General features: G+C 48.0%; 1 protein-coding gene across 5 annotated transcripts in view; it reads right to left on the reverse strand.

Moving 5' to 3' along the window:
- DISP3 (dispatched RND transporter family member 3) overlaps positions 1-15,418 on the reverse strand; it is a 103,233-nt gene that overhangs the window by 42,841 nt on the left and 44,974 nt on the right. For 3 of the 5 annotated variants that reach the window (XM_081870761.1, XM_081870763.1, XM_081870762.1), the window contains exons 2-6: positions 10,022-10,964; positions 8,072-8,291; positions 3,862-3,998; positions 2,228-2,362; positions 1,260-1,420 (exon numbers count right to left, since the gene is read on the reverse strand). In XM_081870761.1, coding sequence (XP_081726887.1) covers positions 1,260-1,420; positions 2,228-2,362; positions 3,862-3,998; positions 8,072-8,291; positions 10,022-10,964 — 1,596 coding nt within the window. Of the gene's footprint in view, positions 1-1,259; positions 1,421-2,227; positions 2,363-3,861; positions 3,999-8,071; positions 8,292-10,021; positions 10,965-14,284; positions 14,383-15,418 lie in introns of those variants that run through there. The other 2 variants (XM_081870760.1, XM_081870759.1) reach the window with 1 other exon arrangement.

Genomic DNA, 15,418 nt, shown 5'->3' on the forward strand with positions numbered 1-15,418 from the left:
ACCAGAAATAACACTTGTGCATGCACACAAGCTATTTCCGGTGCTCCTCCGACCTGGAAGTGGGCAGCTGCGCAGCGCTGCACCGGTAAGAGCAGGCGGCGGTTGCCACGGGCCAGATAAACAAGTCCCTCGGGCCTTACCGTATTTTTTGCTCTATAAGACGCACCAGACTACAAGGCGCATCTAGTTTTTGGAGGAGGAAAACAAGAAAAAAAATATTCTGAATCTCAGAAGCCAGAACAGCAAGAGGGATCGCTGCACAGTGAAAGCAGCAATCCCTCTTGCTGTTCTGGCTTCTGGGATAGCTGCGCAGCCTGCATTCACTCCATAAAATGCACACACATTTCCCCTTACTTTTTAGGAGGGAAAAAGTGAGTCTTATAGAGCAAAAAATACGGTAGTTTGGGGACCCCTGGACAAAAGTTAAGGAAGAAAGAGATTACTGGAAGGATCTGGCGAGGGAAAGCAGGTGGGCAGAGGAGAGGGAAAGGAAAGGCAGAACTGGAGGATCTGGAGATGAAAAGGGGGCGGTGGAGAATGAAGCTCATTTTAAATGTGCCAGAACTGAAGAGGCAGACCAGTGCCTCAGTGCATTCACAGGAGAGCGAGATGAAGAAAAGAAGGGAAAGGAAAGCAGCCGTCTGAACAAAACACAGGCTGTTGACTTCAGACTAAACGTCGATTCCTTAAACCTTTATGATACGATACGATACAATATGATAATCTTTATTGTCATTGTGCCATACAGAACAACAAAATTGAAAAAATCTACATCAGACATTCAAAAACCAACAAGCCTGCTATCCTAGCTATTCCAGCCTGGTTAACCCCCTAAAAACTCTGATACCCCATAATTAAATACAATATACTCCCACAGAGATTACCTTACACTGCGTTTAAAACCAAAATCGCATTTGGATAAAAACTGTTTCTCAGGCGGCTAGTCCTAGTCTTTATAACCCTATACCTTCTTCCAGAAGGCAGAAGCTGAAAGAGATCATTTCCAAGATGCGTACTATCCTGCACTATCTCTGCAGCTTTCTTATGGCACCTGGAAGCATAGATTTGATCCAACGTGGGAAGAGCGCACCCAGTTATTCTCTCCGCAGTCTTTACAACCCTGGACAGCATTGTTTTATCCTTTATGTGAGGGGTGGTGAAGCTTGCGTTGTATTATTTCCTCACTGTGGCAATGCCATGAGCAAGCTCCATGTCCTTCGAAGTTTTGTTATAAGCAAAGCTCTCCTGAAAATGCTTACCTGGGAGAAAATGTTGGCTGCGTATGCCGCAGCTGTGGTCAAGGAGGTAAAGAAGGTGGCTTTGCCAGCTGTCTGGATGGTGTGGACCATGCGGAGGTGGAGATCTTTCAAGTGTGTGGCCTGCCGGTAGGTGTTTATGAAAACAAACACGTCATCCACACCTGAGATCACACAGAGAAGAAGGGATCAATCAGAACCTGCTCAGAATCAACCAGCAGGGTCTTCTGTTGATGTCAGGCTCCAAAATATTAAAACCTACCCCGCTATGAATGTCTAGCTCCCAAGTGACTCCTAGGTCAGTTCCAAGATAGAGTTTTCTGTGTATTGACAGTTGAGTGACCTGATGCCAAGTTAGACCCTTGGGTCCATCTAGTTCAGTACTGTCCACACTGACTGGCAGCAGCTCTTCTGGCAGGGGTCTTTCCCAACCCTAACTGAAGATGCTGGGGATTGAACATGGGACCTTCTGCATGCAAAGCAGGTGCTCTGCCAATGACCTACAGCCATCCTCTTAAGACACTGGGACATATGAAGCTGCCTTATCCTGAGTCAGGCCAATTGGTCCATCTAACTCAGTATGGTCTACACCAGGGGTCAGCAAACTTTTTCAGCAGGTGTCCCTCAGACCTTGTGGGGGGCCGGACTATATTTTTTGGGGGGAAATGAACCAATTCCTATGCCCCACAAATTACCCAGAGATGTATTTTAAATAAAAGGACACATTCTACTCATGTAAAAACATGCTGATTCCTGGACCGTCTGTGGGCCATATTTAGAAGGCGAATGGGCCGGATCCGGCCCCCAGGCCTTAGTTTGCCTACCCACGGCAGCAGCTCTCTAGGGTTTGAGGCAAGGGGATCCCTGGAGATCCTGAGGAGTGAACCCAGGACCTTCTCCATGCAATGAAAATTCTCCGCCACTGAGCCACAGCCTGATTTTTGATATCTGGGTAGGTTTAGGCCACTTACCAATCCCCACAATCACAAAAGCAGCCACTCCATTCAGGATTCCTAGGTACTGGATCCCAAAGACGACGTGGTAGAGGAAGAGCGCCACAAGGCAACTGAGCCCGATGCTAGCGATCCCAAAGAATGAGAGGAACACTGGAAGAGGAGGAAGAGAGAGAGCGAAAGATCAAGCAAACCACTTTGCACAGAGAACGGCCAAAAAGCAGATTCACACATGCCTGCCCACAAGTGTCACAGTTGGTTTTGTGAACAGACACAGCTGGAAAGCCTTGTGTCTGAGGTGATGGGGAACTATATTGTTACAGCTGCTGGCCAAGCATTTCTCTGTTTCCCCAATTGCTGGTTAACAGTCCAGAAATTGCCGGCTTCGTCCACAGAAGCTAATGTTAGGAGATGGTCTCCTGATTGCTGCCTTGCCAAATGCAAGGTGGTTCCTTTGAAATTAGATTCAGAAGCAATGCAAAACACAAGTGAGTGAGAGTAAAGATTTTATTCTAAAGAGCAAGCAATCTATACATACCAATTAAGCACTCGGGAGCCCTCAAGAAGTGGCAAAGTGACCCCCCCAGGTAGCCTTTAGTTTGCATGGTCCCACAGCCAATCAGTCCATGCACAAGCTTCTCAGAAACTGTGCCCAAACCATTTTATAGATAGCTAGATAGCTAGCCTGTGGCTTGCCTGACTGGCTATGCGCAGATCATTCATTACTGGCTACTTGCAGATTATTGCAAGTATTATTCCCAATGCCTCACTTTCTCAAAACAGTGTCCAACATTAAAGAAGGTACTCATCACTATCTCTTCCTCCTAACTGATTAGGACATTGTAGGCTGTTCTCACGCCATCAAAGAACTTAAGAGACAAGGAGAGGGGGAAGGAACAGGGGCAGGAAGGGCAACCAGTGTCAGATCACTAACTCATTGATATACAATTTATCTTCCAGATAGATTGACCATACAATTGCTGAGGTTCTCTCTGAGTTTTAGAATGTGTCACAGCACTGTGGGTTAAACCACAGGGCCTAGGACTTGGTGATCAGAAGGTTGGCGGTTCAAATCCCCGCGACGGGGTGAGCTCCCATTGCTCGGTCCCTGCTCCTGCCAACCTAGCAGTTCGAAAGTACGTCAAAGTGCAAGTAGATAAATAGGTATTACTCTGGCGGGAAGGTAAACGGTGTTTCCGTGCACTGCTCTGGTTCGCCAGAAGCGGCTTAGTCATGCTGGCCACATGACCCAGAAGCTGTACGCCAGGTCCCTCGGCCAATAAAGCACCGCAACCCCAGAGTCAGTCATGACTGGACCTAATGGTCAGGGGTCCCTTTACCTTTACCTTTACCACCCATCAGAACTTGGAGCAGCGGACACACCACCAGCTCAGCAGAGGAGGCAGATGTGTTAAGTCAAAGCTACAAGCCCCATCGTCTCTGACCATTGGCTATGCTGACGATCGTTCCACGGTGTTGTTCTGGGACTGGGCAGATTCATGCAGGAGAAGACTACTAATGGCTACTAGGCATGCTGGCTATGCCACAGGAAGGGAGAAAGTGCACCTGCTTGTGGATGAGGTGAGTCATTGGCTTAATCCAGCAGGGCTCTCCTTGTGTTCTAGGTTATCCTTGCTCCCGTCATAGCTTACCTGAGCAGGAAGCCAGGATGTAGACCAACACTGCAATGCAGCTGCTGCTGATGAAAGCCAGCAACATGTCATTGTTGAACGTCTTCCTCACTTCGTAGTCAAACAAATCCGTCCCACCATACAGCACCTGGACTTTGCTAGGAAAAAACCGGGGGGGGGGGGGAAGAGTTATGATTACCATCTTCACTTTTGAATACTGTTATAAGAATTTAAGGTTCCAAATACAGAATAAATATTCATAAATGAGCACATATCTAAATATATGAACCATGTGTCCATAATAGTATGGGAGAGCAATCCTGAAGCCATTTTGACTCTCCCAATGACCTCAGATATTCCTCTGCAGTAAGGGAGGAAAATGGGGAAAGTCTTCCCATTGCCTTTTTGCTTGCAAATCCTGTCTCAAGGGTGCATTTGTGTATGAATAGGGTGAGCCTGTGACCTGGAGTCAGGAACAAAAGTATTAAAGAGGTAAAGAGACCCCCTGACCATTAGCTCCAGCCATGACCGACTCTGAGGTTGTGGCACTCATCAGCTTTATTGGCCGAGGGAGCCGGCATTTGTCTGCAGACAGTTTTTCCGGGTCATGTGCCCAGCATGACTAAGCCACTTCTGGCAAACCAGAGCAGCACACGGAAATGCTGTTTACCTTCCCGCTGGAGCGGTACCTATTTATCTACTTGCACTTTGATGTGCTTTCAAACTGCTAGGTTGGCAGGAACAAAAGTATTAACCCATCACAAAAGAAGAGCCAGACTGCCCAGGGACCATTATCAGGAATCCTGGAAGAAAGGATTTCTGCTGGAGACTGCCTCCTTCTGAGGGGGTGTGTCTTGGGCTTACCAAATGATTTCTCTGCAAGGTCAAGGACAATGGAAAAGCCTCCCCATTGTCTTTTCATTCACAAATCCTGTCTTAAGGGTATGTCTGTGTATGAATAGGGTGAGCCTGTGACCTGGCTCAGGAACTAAGTATTTATCATTACAAAAGACTGGTCAGGCTCCCCAGGGTATCCAATCAAGTAAGCATTAACAGGGAACCTGCCAGACAGGAGGTACACAACAGATTTCTGGTAAACAACACACTCAGATTTCTGTTGTAGACCACCCCTTTCTGTGATGTAGGTGTGATGTTTCTGGGGGTGGTCTTGGACTCCAAGGTGGGCAATTAAAAATGTCTATATAAGACTGGGCACACCTTGGTTCGGGGTCCTCCTCCTTCTCCTGCGTGTGAGGGGGGCACCCTGTTGCAACAGTTCAATAAAGATCAGGCTTACTAGCTGCTTTGCTTCTCAGTATTCTTTGGTTGGCCTCTGTTATTTTCTCCGACCGATGGAGAACCTACAAAGGACTCTATAAGGGCTCTTGTGCCCCCACATAAGGGAATGAGGGCAGATTTTCATTTATTACACCACCAACCTAGTCTATTTATTTATTAAAAACTGCCCCACCAACCTCAGTTGGATCTCAGCTGGCCCCCGGCTGCTGGTCTTCCTACTTACACCCAGCCCAGTGTGGTTGCCTTCCTCAGTTTCCTCTCCCTCCTCCGTCTCAATGTTGTCCTTGGAGAACCCAGCAAGGAGTCCTGTCGATGGCTCTATCTCCGCTCCCTGCCAGCCCTCTCTGCCTTCCGCCCATTGCAGAGAACATCCCTTCCCAGCTGAGAGCAGCAGGATTACACTCTCAAGAGAGTGATTGCTGAGAGCAAGAGAAGAGTCTTATTGCTTCTTTCCCCCACTTCCCTCCGGAGCTTAGCTTGCTGACTCCCAAAGCCATGGATCCCACCTGGAATCCTAATCGGTATTTTCATTATATTAAACCGCACGGGGGAGGAAAATGAGTGAGAGGATTCAGGAGATGGAGTGGCCGACGTGGAGAGCTGTGATACACCCCCCCCCCAATTGCCCAGCTCGCCTGCAAAAAGAGTCTTCAAGCAAAGCTAATCCCAGATAATTAAAATGAGAGAGCTGATAAAGTCTGAACCGCAGGAGAGCAGGAGAGAGAAAAGAGCCTGTTCCCTTGCCAGATCTGCCTCAAGCACTGTGCCCAGCCTCAATCCTCTTTCCTCCATCCCTCTCGATCCTCCATTCATGCAAGCAAGACGCATTAGCAGAGTTCAAGAGGGCATCCCAGCCACCCAAAAACCCTCCAGGAAGGGCAAAACAGGGCCAGTGAGAGGTATGGCTGGGGAGAGTCCTGCAGGACAGACATAGAAGAAGAAGAAGAAGAAGAAGAAGAAGAAGAAGAAGAAGAAGAAGAAGAAGAAGAGTAGTTTGGATTTGATATCCCGCTTTATCACTACCCGAAGGAGTCTCAAAGCGGCTAACATTCTCCTTTCCCTTCCTCCCCCACAACAAACACTCTGTGAGGTGAGTGGGGCTGAGAGACTTCAGAGAAGTATGACTAGCCCAAGGTCACCCAGCAGCTGCATGTGGAGGAGCGGAGACGCGAACCCAGTTCCCCAGATTACAAGTCTATCGCTCTTAACCACTACACCACACTGGAGGGCCACAGTGGGCCAGCAGGTTTGAGGTTATCTGCCTCTCAACTGTCGTGTTCGTTCCCACTGCCCTCCCCGGCCATCACGAAGCAGGAGGCTCTCCATGGCTGCTACCCATGGTGACATTGCTCTTCCTCCCTAGTCAGAGGCAACTGTCAAAGGCACTCCCCAGCCAAAGGAATGCCCACGACAGATAGTTAGCTGTTCATTGTCAAAAGCAGACACTTTGGAGTTCTACGGCTCCGAATAACCACGCACAGAACAGCTATTCCCAGGGCTGAGCTCTATGTTGCAGTTGCAGCAACAGGGGGCTGCTACCCCTCCCCCTGTTTATGTACCTCCCCCCCCCAACAGACTGCATGGACCCAGGTGGAGACTGAGCCCCTGTGGAAGCTGCCTCTGCTCTTCTCTCTTCACTCCCCTCCCGGTTCTGGGAGACAGTGGTGCAGGAAAGGCTGGGGGAGTCCCTGACTGTTCATTTCCTAGCCCTGCCTCTTCCTCCTCTTCTTCCGACCCTTCCTGCACTCCATCCTCCACTCCCTGTCTCCAATTCTTGTCTCCTGGCTGGTACAGGTCCCCCCAAATCACTGCCCCACCTCTCCCAAGTCAGACTGCAGCCCCCATCCCCTTACCCCAATGCACACTCGTCTGGGTCCTGCCAGTCCCTGCCAGTAACAATGCTTCTGAATACCAGCTGCTGGAAATCAAATCTCCTTGCCCACCAAGGGCAGCGGGTCAGTCTAGGGTCATGCTGCCTGCCCTCCAGCAGCTGCCAAAAGGCAGGGCCCATCCTGATGGGGCAGGAGGTGGGTGAGATGAGTGGCCTACCCTGTCCAGACAAAGGAGAAAAGGACGTCAAATGCAGTGGTGGCGGGCACCCTCCCTAATGGAGTGGCTAACACTGCCTGCTAGTCTCAGAAAGTCAAAACAGGTTTATTTCTAGAGCACCCACAAGACAGGCTCTGTGTCCTTAAATTTGGAGTCTGTATGTCTCCATGAGGACTAGACACTTCACTTTTTGGAACTTGGAAGACTTAATGGACTCTCCTCTACCAGACAAAGGGCTGCAGCAACATCATCATCATAATTTATTATTTATACCCTGCCCATCTGGCTGGGTTTCCCCAGCCACTCTGGGCGGTTCCCAACAGAATATTAAAAACACGATGAAACATCAAACATTAAAACCTCCCTAAACAGGGCTGAAGAAGAAGAAGAGTTTGGATTTGATATCCCGCCTTTCACTCCCTTTAAGGAGTCTCAAAGCGGCTAACATTCTCCTTTCCCTTCCTCCCCCACAACAAACACTCTGTGAGGTGAGTGGGGCTGAGAGACTTCAAAGAAGTGTGACTGGCCCAAGGTCACCCAGCAGCTGCATGTGGAGGAGCGGAGACGCGAACCCGGTTCCCCAGATTAGAGACTACGGCTCTTAACCACTACACCACACTGGCTGCCTTCAGATGTCTTCTAAAAGTCAAATAGCTGTTTATTTCCTTGACATCTGGTGGGAGGGCGTTCCACAGGGCGGGCGCCACTACCAAGAAGGCCCTCTGCCTGGTTCCCTGTAACCTCACTTCTCACAAGGAGGGAACCACCAGAGCTGGACCTCAGTGTCCGGGCTGAATGATGGGGGTGTAGACGCTCTTTCAGGCATTATGGTTCCTTCCAGCAAAAAAGCAGAGTGGGTGGGGGCAAGCTTGTAAGTGCTCACCTGGTGGATTGTTTGGCCAGCAAAGCCACGTAGGTGACCACGAAGCTCTGGAACTTCCTCCGTTGTTCTTCCCACCGGTCCTCCACTGAGTAGTAGCTTGGCAGCGGAGCACCAAAGAGGATCTCACTGCGTAGGAGGGAACTCTTCCGGTTCTCTACCGACAGACCCTCATCCACATACCAGTAGAACTCTGGGTGGGTCATTGCAAGCTCCAGCGAACCTTGGGGCAGGTAGAGAGAGACCAGAGGTTTTCATAGGGAGACCATGGCTCAGTGTTAGAGCACCAGCTTTGCATGCTGGAGGGTCCTGGGTTCAACCCCTGCCATGTCCAGTTAAAAGGACCAAGTGTCAAGAGATGGAGGAGGCCTCTGTATGAGACCCTGGCTCAGGGGTAGAACAGAAAGTGTCAGCTGCATCCCATTGCTGACAGAGAGGGAGAGCATGGAGAGACAAGAGGAGGTAATTAGGCAGGAATGTGGAATGAGGGAGGAGCAGCCTAGTTAATAATAATAATATTATAATAATTTATTATTTATACCCCACCCATTTGGCTGGGTTTCCCCAGCCACTCTGGGCGGCTTCCAACAGAATATTAAAATACAATAGTCTATTAAACATTAAAAGCTTCCCTAAACAGGGCTGCCTTCAGATGTCTTCTAAAAGTCTGGTAGTTGTTTTTCTCTTTGACATCTGGTGGGAGGGCGTTTCACAGGGCGGGCGCCACCACCGAGAAGGCCCTCTGCCTGGTTCCCTGTAGCTTTGCTTCTCGCAGAGAGGGAAAGGCCAGAAGGCCCTCGGCGCTGGACCTCAGTGTCCGGGCAGAACGATGGGGGTGGAGACGCTCCTTCAGGTATAATGGACTGAGGCTGTTTAGGGGTTTAAAGGACAGCACCAACACTTTGAATTGTGCTTGGAAATTTTGGGAGCCAATGTAGGTCTTTCAAGACCGGTGTTATGTGGTCTTGGCGGCCACTCCCAGTCACCAATCTTGCTGCCACATTCTAGATTGGCTGTAGTTCCCGGGTCACCTTGAAAGGTAGCCCCACACAGAGCGCATTGCAGTAGAAGTCTGAGCTCCAAGAACATTGAGAAGGAAGGGGGGGAGTTCAAGGGGGAAGACGCAGACTGACAGTTTAAGCTTGGACTCAGAGGGAGGGCCACTGGAAATAGCCCATCCCATGATGCGTAGGAGCGCAAGAATTAATAAGAGGCATGAACAGGAAAGGATGCGAAAGTGGGGCTTTAAATGTGGGAAGAGGAAGGGGCAGAACTCAGACTCGGCAACAGCTAATTTGGAAGCAGATGCTGAGTGACTGAGCTCCAGAGTGATTTGTGTGTTTTGAGCAATAAACCTGAGTTGATTACTGCCGGAGTTGTCTCGCTTCTGTGGGAGAGACCCAACTATTACAGAAGATCTCTGGCAACTCCAGGTAGGGTTGGAAAAGAGACCTGCCCCCAGAGCCACTGCCAGTCAGTGTGGACAATACTGAACCAATGCTCTAGTTTGGTCTAGGGTAGCTTCCAGGGGGCTTATGGTGCCAGGCAAACATTTCTGGTTGTGCCCCCACAACAGGCTCCCTCATTGAGGGATAGAGTCCAACAACATCTGGAAGGCCACAGATGTTCCCCCACCCCGTGATGTAAAGGTTAGGGCAAAAATCCAGCCCTTGTGTCTGCAGGGAGCAAGAGAGATAAACCAGCTGTGCCAACTGCATTATAGCGACACCTAGTGGCAGAACGCAGTCACTTGGAGTACCACAGTTTCCTCACCAGCAAAGATTTTAATCAGGGCATAAACATAGCAGGAACCGATAGCCTGGCAAGCTTTTATGAACTTATTTGCAAGGCCATATGAGATCCCAAGAGCACCAACAACTGGCTGGATATCTCAAAGCAAAGCATTTTGTCTGCCCAATGGTTGGGCCGGTGCCGTGACCCAACAATTCTCACCTTGAATGTCAGCCAGATCCTGCCCTAGGCCATCGTAGTAGATCTTCCCACCCCTCTCCGTGGGGAAGAAGTAAGTCATGAGAGAGCTAGGAGGGGAACAGTAGGAGTAGGAACCCAGCGGGAGATCCTTAAGGACCTCATGGGGCTTCCAGCAAAAGTCCCGGAAGTGAGGGTGGTCCATGATTTTGCGCTCAATCTCGTGGATGGTGACCAGGCGCTCGGAGGTGAAGATGTTGTTCTCAGCATCTCCACGGGCCAGGAAAATGAGCTCGATGCGCCAGTGTGCATGGGTTTGTGTGTTGGTGCTCACGACCGCATTTGAGTATTCCCAGTGGGACAGGGCGCTCCGTGGCTGACGGGAGGTTTGGTTGGCCAAACCGGATTGACTCTGGAGTGAGGGACTAGTCCTCTCTTGGTTTAGGCTTCTGCGCTTCCGCTTGGCAGTGCCAGCCGGCCACGAGGCATTGTGGTGAAGGTGCTGCAGCTGCTCGAAGATCAACTTCTGCAAAGTCTCTGAGTTGAAGTCCGTCAGGTCCCGGCGGTTGCGGCCCCAGGAGCCAAACTGGGACTTGAGGGCCGAGGCCAGGGCATCAAAGCGCTGGGAGGACTCGTGGTTGCGGATCTCGAAGGCGTTGTACGAGATGTCGATGTCCAGAGCTGGATAGTGCAGGAACATGACAATGGCTAGGGTGGTTGGGATGGCACAGCCCAAGAAGAGGATGAGGCTGGCCGAGTAGGGGTTGGTGAAGATCCAACCCACGGCATTCCAAAAACTAGAGGTAGGCACAGCTGTGGCCGGAGTCCGTGGCCTGGGATTCCACTGGCACTTCCCACAGAGCTGCAGCCCTTCCGTTCTCTTGCGGGGGCCGGTGGTTACCTCCTCTTCCTCATTCACCCAAGCATCTTGCAACAACGGGTCATCCTCAGCATCCATCCTTGACACCTGGAGGCCAACAGGAAAGAGAAAAGGGAGTGAGCTTAATAGGTTGGCATTCCTATCTGGATGGGATTAAAAGGTAAAGGGACCCCTGACCATTAGGTCCAGTCGTGACCGACTCTGGGGTTGCAGCGCTCATCTCACTTTATTGGTCGAGGGAGCCGGCGTACAGCTTCCAGGTCATGTGGCCAGCATGGCTAAGCCGCTTCTGGCGAACCAGAGCAGTGCACGGAAACACCGTTTACCTTCCTGCTGGAGCGGTACCTATTTATCTACTTGCACTTTGAAGTGCTTTTGAACTGCTAGTTTGGCAGGAGTAGGGACCGAGCAACGGGAGCTCACCCCTTTGCGGGGATTTGGACCGCCAACCTTCTGATCAGCAAGCCCTAGGCTCTGTGGTTTAACCCACAGTGCCACTCATGCTAATAGTTTTCCATCTGCTTCCTTCCCCACAGGTGTGACATTGCTAGAGGCACTAATTGTTTTTCCTGTTCTGAACAAGTCTGGGCACATCCTAGTGTTTTGCATAACCATTTATCTCAGGCTTGAGCCCACATCCTTGCTGATAGCATGTGTGAATAAAATGTGTGCTCTTCCTTATCACTGTCCTGCGGGTAGTTATTTTGTCTCCCGTGTGTAGCCCTTACAACAGAAACAATGTTAAGGAGAACAGGCATGGCTATAGAACACTTTAGAATCTATGGATTTGATTCCCTGCAATAAAATAGGACCTTGGACCATAGTGCAACTGTTCTTCTGGTGGCATAACTGAATATTACCATACAAAATTCTAAAAGGTCAAACCGCACCCCCTCTGTTTAGAACACACATAACTGGATAGCTGAGTTGGTTAGAGCGAGGGACTGATAACTCCAAGGTTGCATGGGACCGCTGCATATTCCTGCAATGCAGGGCGTTGAACTAGATAATCTTTTTACAAGCACACAAACACATTTAAATTTTCTGTTTTACAATTTAAAATACTCATTTAAGCAATCTTAAAATATCAATGACTTCCCTTCTTCTCTTTCCATGTTTCATTTTACATATCATAAATCCCTGCATATTTTACATAAACTAAACCATTCAGTATTCCAATATTACAGCCATCAAAACTTGTTGACACTGTTGAATTTATCTTAATGCTGCCAATGTTTTCAAGTGTACACAATTCCCCCACAAATATTCAATAAATGTTTTCCAATCTTCTTTAAACGTATGTTCTCCCCTTCTCTTATTCTATATGTTAGGTTCACAAGCTGCGCATATTCCATCAGTTTAAGTTGCTCATTTTCCATTTTGGGGCTAACAAAACACGGGCCACCGTAGCAGAATACATAAAAAAAACTTTTTTGACACCTGGGAATTTCCAACTGAATTATCCCCCACAGAAAGGACTCAGGGTTTTGGGGGGGGAAGTACAGTGGTACCTCAGTTTAAGAACAGCCCTGCTTACTAGCTATTAAGTTTATGAACTCCACAAAACCAGAAGTAGTGTCCCGGTTTGCAAACTTTACGTTGGTCTGCAAACAGAAACCAAACGGTGGAAGGGCACTGCCAGTGGGAGGCCTCATTAGGGAAAGCATGCCTCAGTTTAAGAATGGCCTAGGTCTAAGAATAGACTTCCAGAACCGATTAAGTTCATAAACCGAGGTACCACTGTACTTTTAAACATTTTTTCAGTTCATAATGGATTACAGTGGTACCTCTGGTTAAGAACTTAATTTGTTCTGGAGGTCCGTTCTTAACCTGAAACTGTTCTTAATCTGAGGTACCACTTTAGCTAATGGGGCCTCCTGCTGCTGTTGCGCTACCGCCACACAATTTCTGTTCTCATCCTGAGGTAAAGTTCTTAACCTGAGGTACTACTTCCGGGTTAGCAGAGTCTGTAACCTGAAGCGTTTGTGACCCTAAGCATTTGTAACCCAAGGTACCGCTGTATTTCCCAATATTCTTTTACCCTTTTTCAGGTCTACCACATATGAAAGAACGTTCCCTTCAGCTCTTTGAATCTCCAGCACTTACCTGATTCAGTCTTCTACATCTCAGCAAGCCTACTCGGAGTTAAATACCACCTGTAAATCATTTTCAAGTACGGTAGTTCTCCTTGACTAGGTGATCCTCAGGGTCCCTTCCAACTCAGCAATTCTATTATTCAAGATCATAGCTTATTAAACCGTGCTGCATTCAAATGTAGCTTAGCATTATGTGTGAGCATTGCCCAGCAGCTTAAGCAAGGGTTGTTTCCTGCTGACAAACAACAATCTGAAAACATGGTTTGTTTCTAGTATATGAGCCTTGGGTTACTTTAATCATGACTCATGTGAACCTAATACCCATTCTTAACTGTGCTGTGCCTGACCATCCAGCCTCAGACACTAAACTAGTAAGGAGTACTAGTAACAACTGGAAAACAAAGCAAACTTTGGAGAAACAAGCCATGGTTTGTTTCATAGTCTGGCGGACAAACCATGTTTTAAACAGGGATGCAGAAACAGCAGCCCTCCAGATGTTGTCGGACTACAACTCCCATCAATCCCAGGACTAGAACTCCAAATCTTTGATGTCTCTCAGGTACGGTATCCTCAGTAAAGGTAAAGGGACCATTAGGTTCAGTCGTGGCTGACTCTGGAGTTGCGGCACTCATCTCGCTTTATTGGCTGAGGGAGCTTCTGGGTCATGTGGCCAGCATGACTAAGCTGCTTCTGGCGAACCAGAGCAGGGCACGGAAACGCCGTTTACCTTCCCGCCAGAGTGGTACCTATTTATCTACTTATACTTTGACGTGCTTTCGGACTGCTAGGTTGGCAGGAGCAGGGACCGAACAGGAGCTCACCCCGTTGCGGGGATTCGAACCACCGACCTTCTGATCGGCAAGCCCTAGGCTCTGTGGTTTGACCCACAACGCCACCTGTGTCCCTTCGGTAGAACCCAATAAAAACCATACTGAGGGCAATGGCAATATATACTAGATTATAGCCTTAATAACCTCATCACCAGTAAAAAAATATTACTCAGCTATAGAAATAGCACAAGGAGAGGAGAGGGTGTCGTGTCAAAAGCTGTGCATTATACATAAATAACTCTACAAAAGTGTCCAAAATTGTCTTCTTAATTGAGTCTTCAAATTGCAGTTGGCGCATCTCCCACGGCCAAATGTGATATGATTCTAAATCTGCAATCATGCTTTTATCTGCTGCTTTCGGGGGTATATTTCTGTATCATTGTCAAACAGTTCTTTTTCCATTTGTGTAAACCACCTTGAAGTTCCAATTTGGTGTGGGTGGTAGACCAATTTAAAACAATAGCAACAAATAAACAAAAACCTGGGAGCCTTTCTGAAAGTTGCTGGACCATAGCGCACATTTGATTTTACTATTGCCCATGCTGGCTGGGGGTCAAGACAGCTGGGGGGTCAAACAATATCTGGAGGGGCAGAGATTTCCCATCCCTGAATCAAACGGAATGAATATCAAAGACTGCAACTGCCATCATCAGTTACATGATCGCTGAAGAAGAAGAAGAAGAAGAAGAAGAAGAAGAAGAAGAAGATGAAGAAGAAGAAGACGACGACGACGACTCTTGGTAATGCTGGCTTGTGCTGACAGGAGTTGGGGCTCCATCAACAACTTAGGGCCCCAGATCTCTGAAATAAACAAACTGATCCTCAAAGGCAATACTCATATGTCAGAACCACCAAGTCTCTCTATTTTCCAGGGACAGTCCCGAATTTACAGAAGCCCTCCTGGTTTCTGATTTGATCCCGGAATGTCCCGCTTTTCCTTAGGACATCCCTATTTTCATTAGAGCAATGTTGGCATGTATGGAGTTATGCGACCCCCGAGCCAAGGAGATAAGTAACTCAACAACCTTTAGAAGACATCTGAAGGCAGCCCTGTATAGGGAAGGTTTTTTATGTTTTATGTTTTATATATGTTAGAAGCCACCCATTGAGGCTGGGGCGACCCAGTCAGATGGGCATGGTATAACTATTATTAATAATAATACTATTATAATATTATTATTATTATAGATATTATTAATAATATTTTCACTGGAGAAATGTTGGGTGGTATGCTATACTGTATTTTTATTATTATTATTATTTTCAGTTTTACACACTTTTTAATTTTACAGACATTTTAACATTTCAAAATTTGACTTCCTTCCCCCTTTTTCTGCGGTTCTGTAAATTTTTTAATATTTTCTACATATCCAAATTAACTTAACTTACACATTTATTTAACTACCTTAAATATATACTCTTATAAAACTGCAGTTCCACAAGTTTTTGTATCCATTCTTCTTTTGCTGGGACTTCTGATTCTTTCCATTTGGGAGCAAGTAACATTCTTGCCGCTATATACAGTCATACCTCAGGTTGCGAACGTGATCTGTGCGGGAGGCACATTCACAACCTGAAGTGCCGCATCTGAGCATGCATGTGATGCGATTCGACG

The sequence above is a fragment of the Podarcis erhardii genome (genome assembly GCF_964252035.2).
Source record: "Podarcis erhardii genome assembly, chromosome: 7".
Taxonomy (NCBI): Eukaryota; Metazoa; Chordata; class Lepidosauria; order Squamata; family Lacertidae; genus Podarcis; species Podarcis erhardii.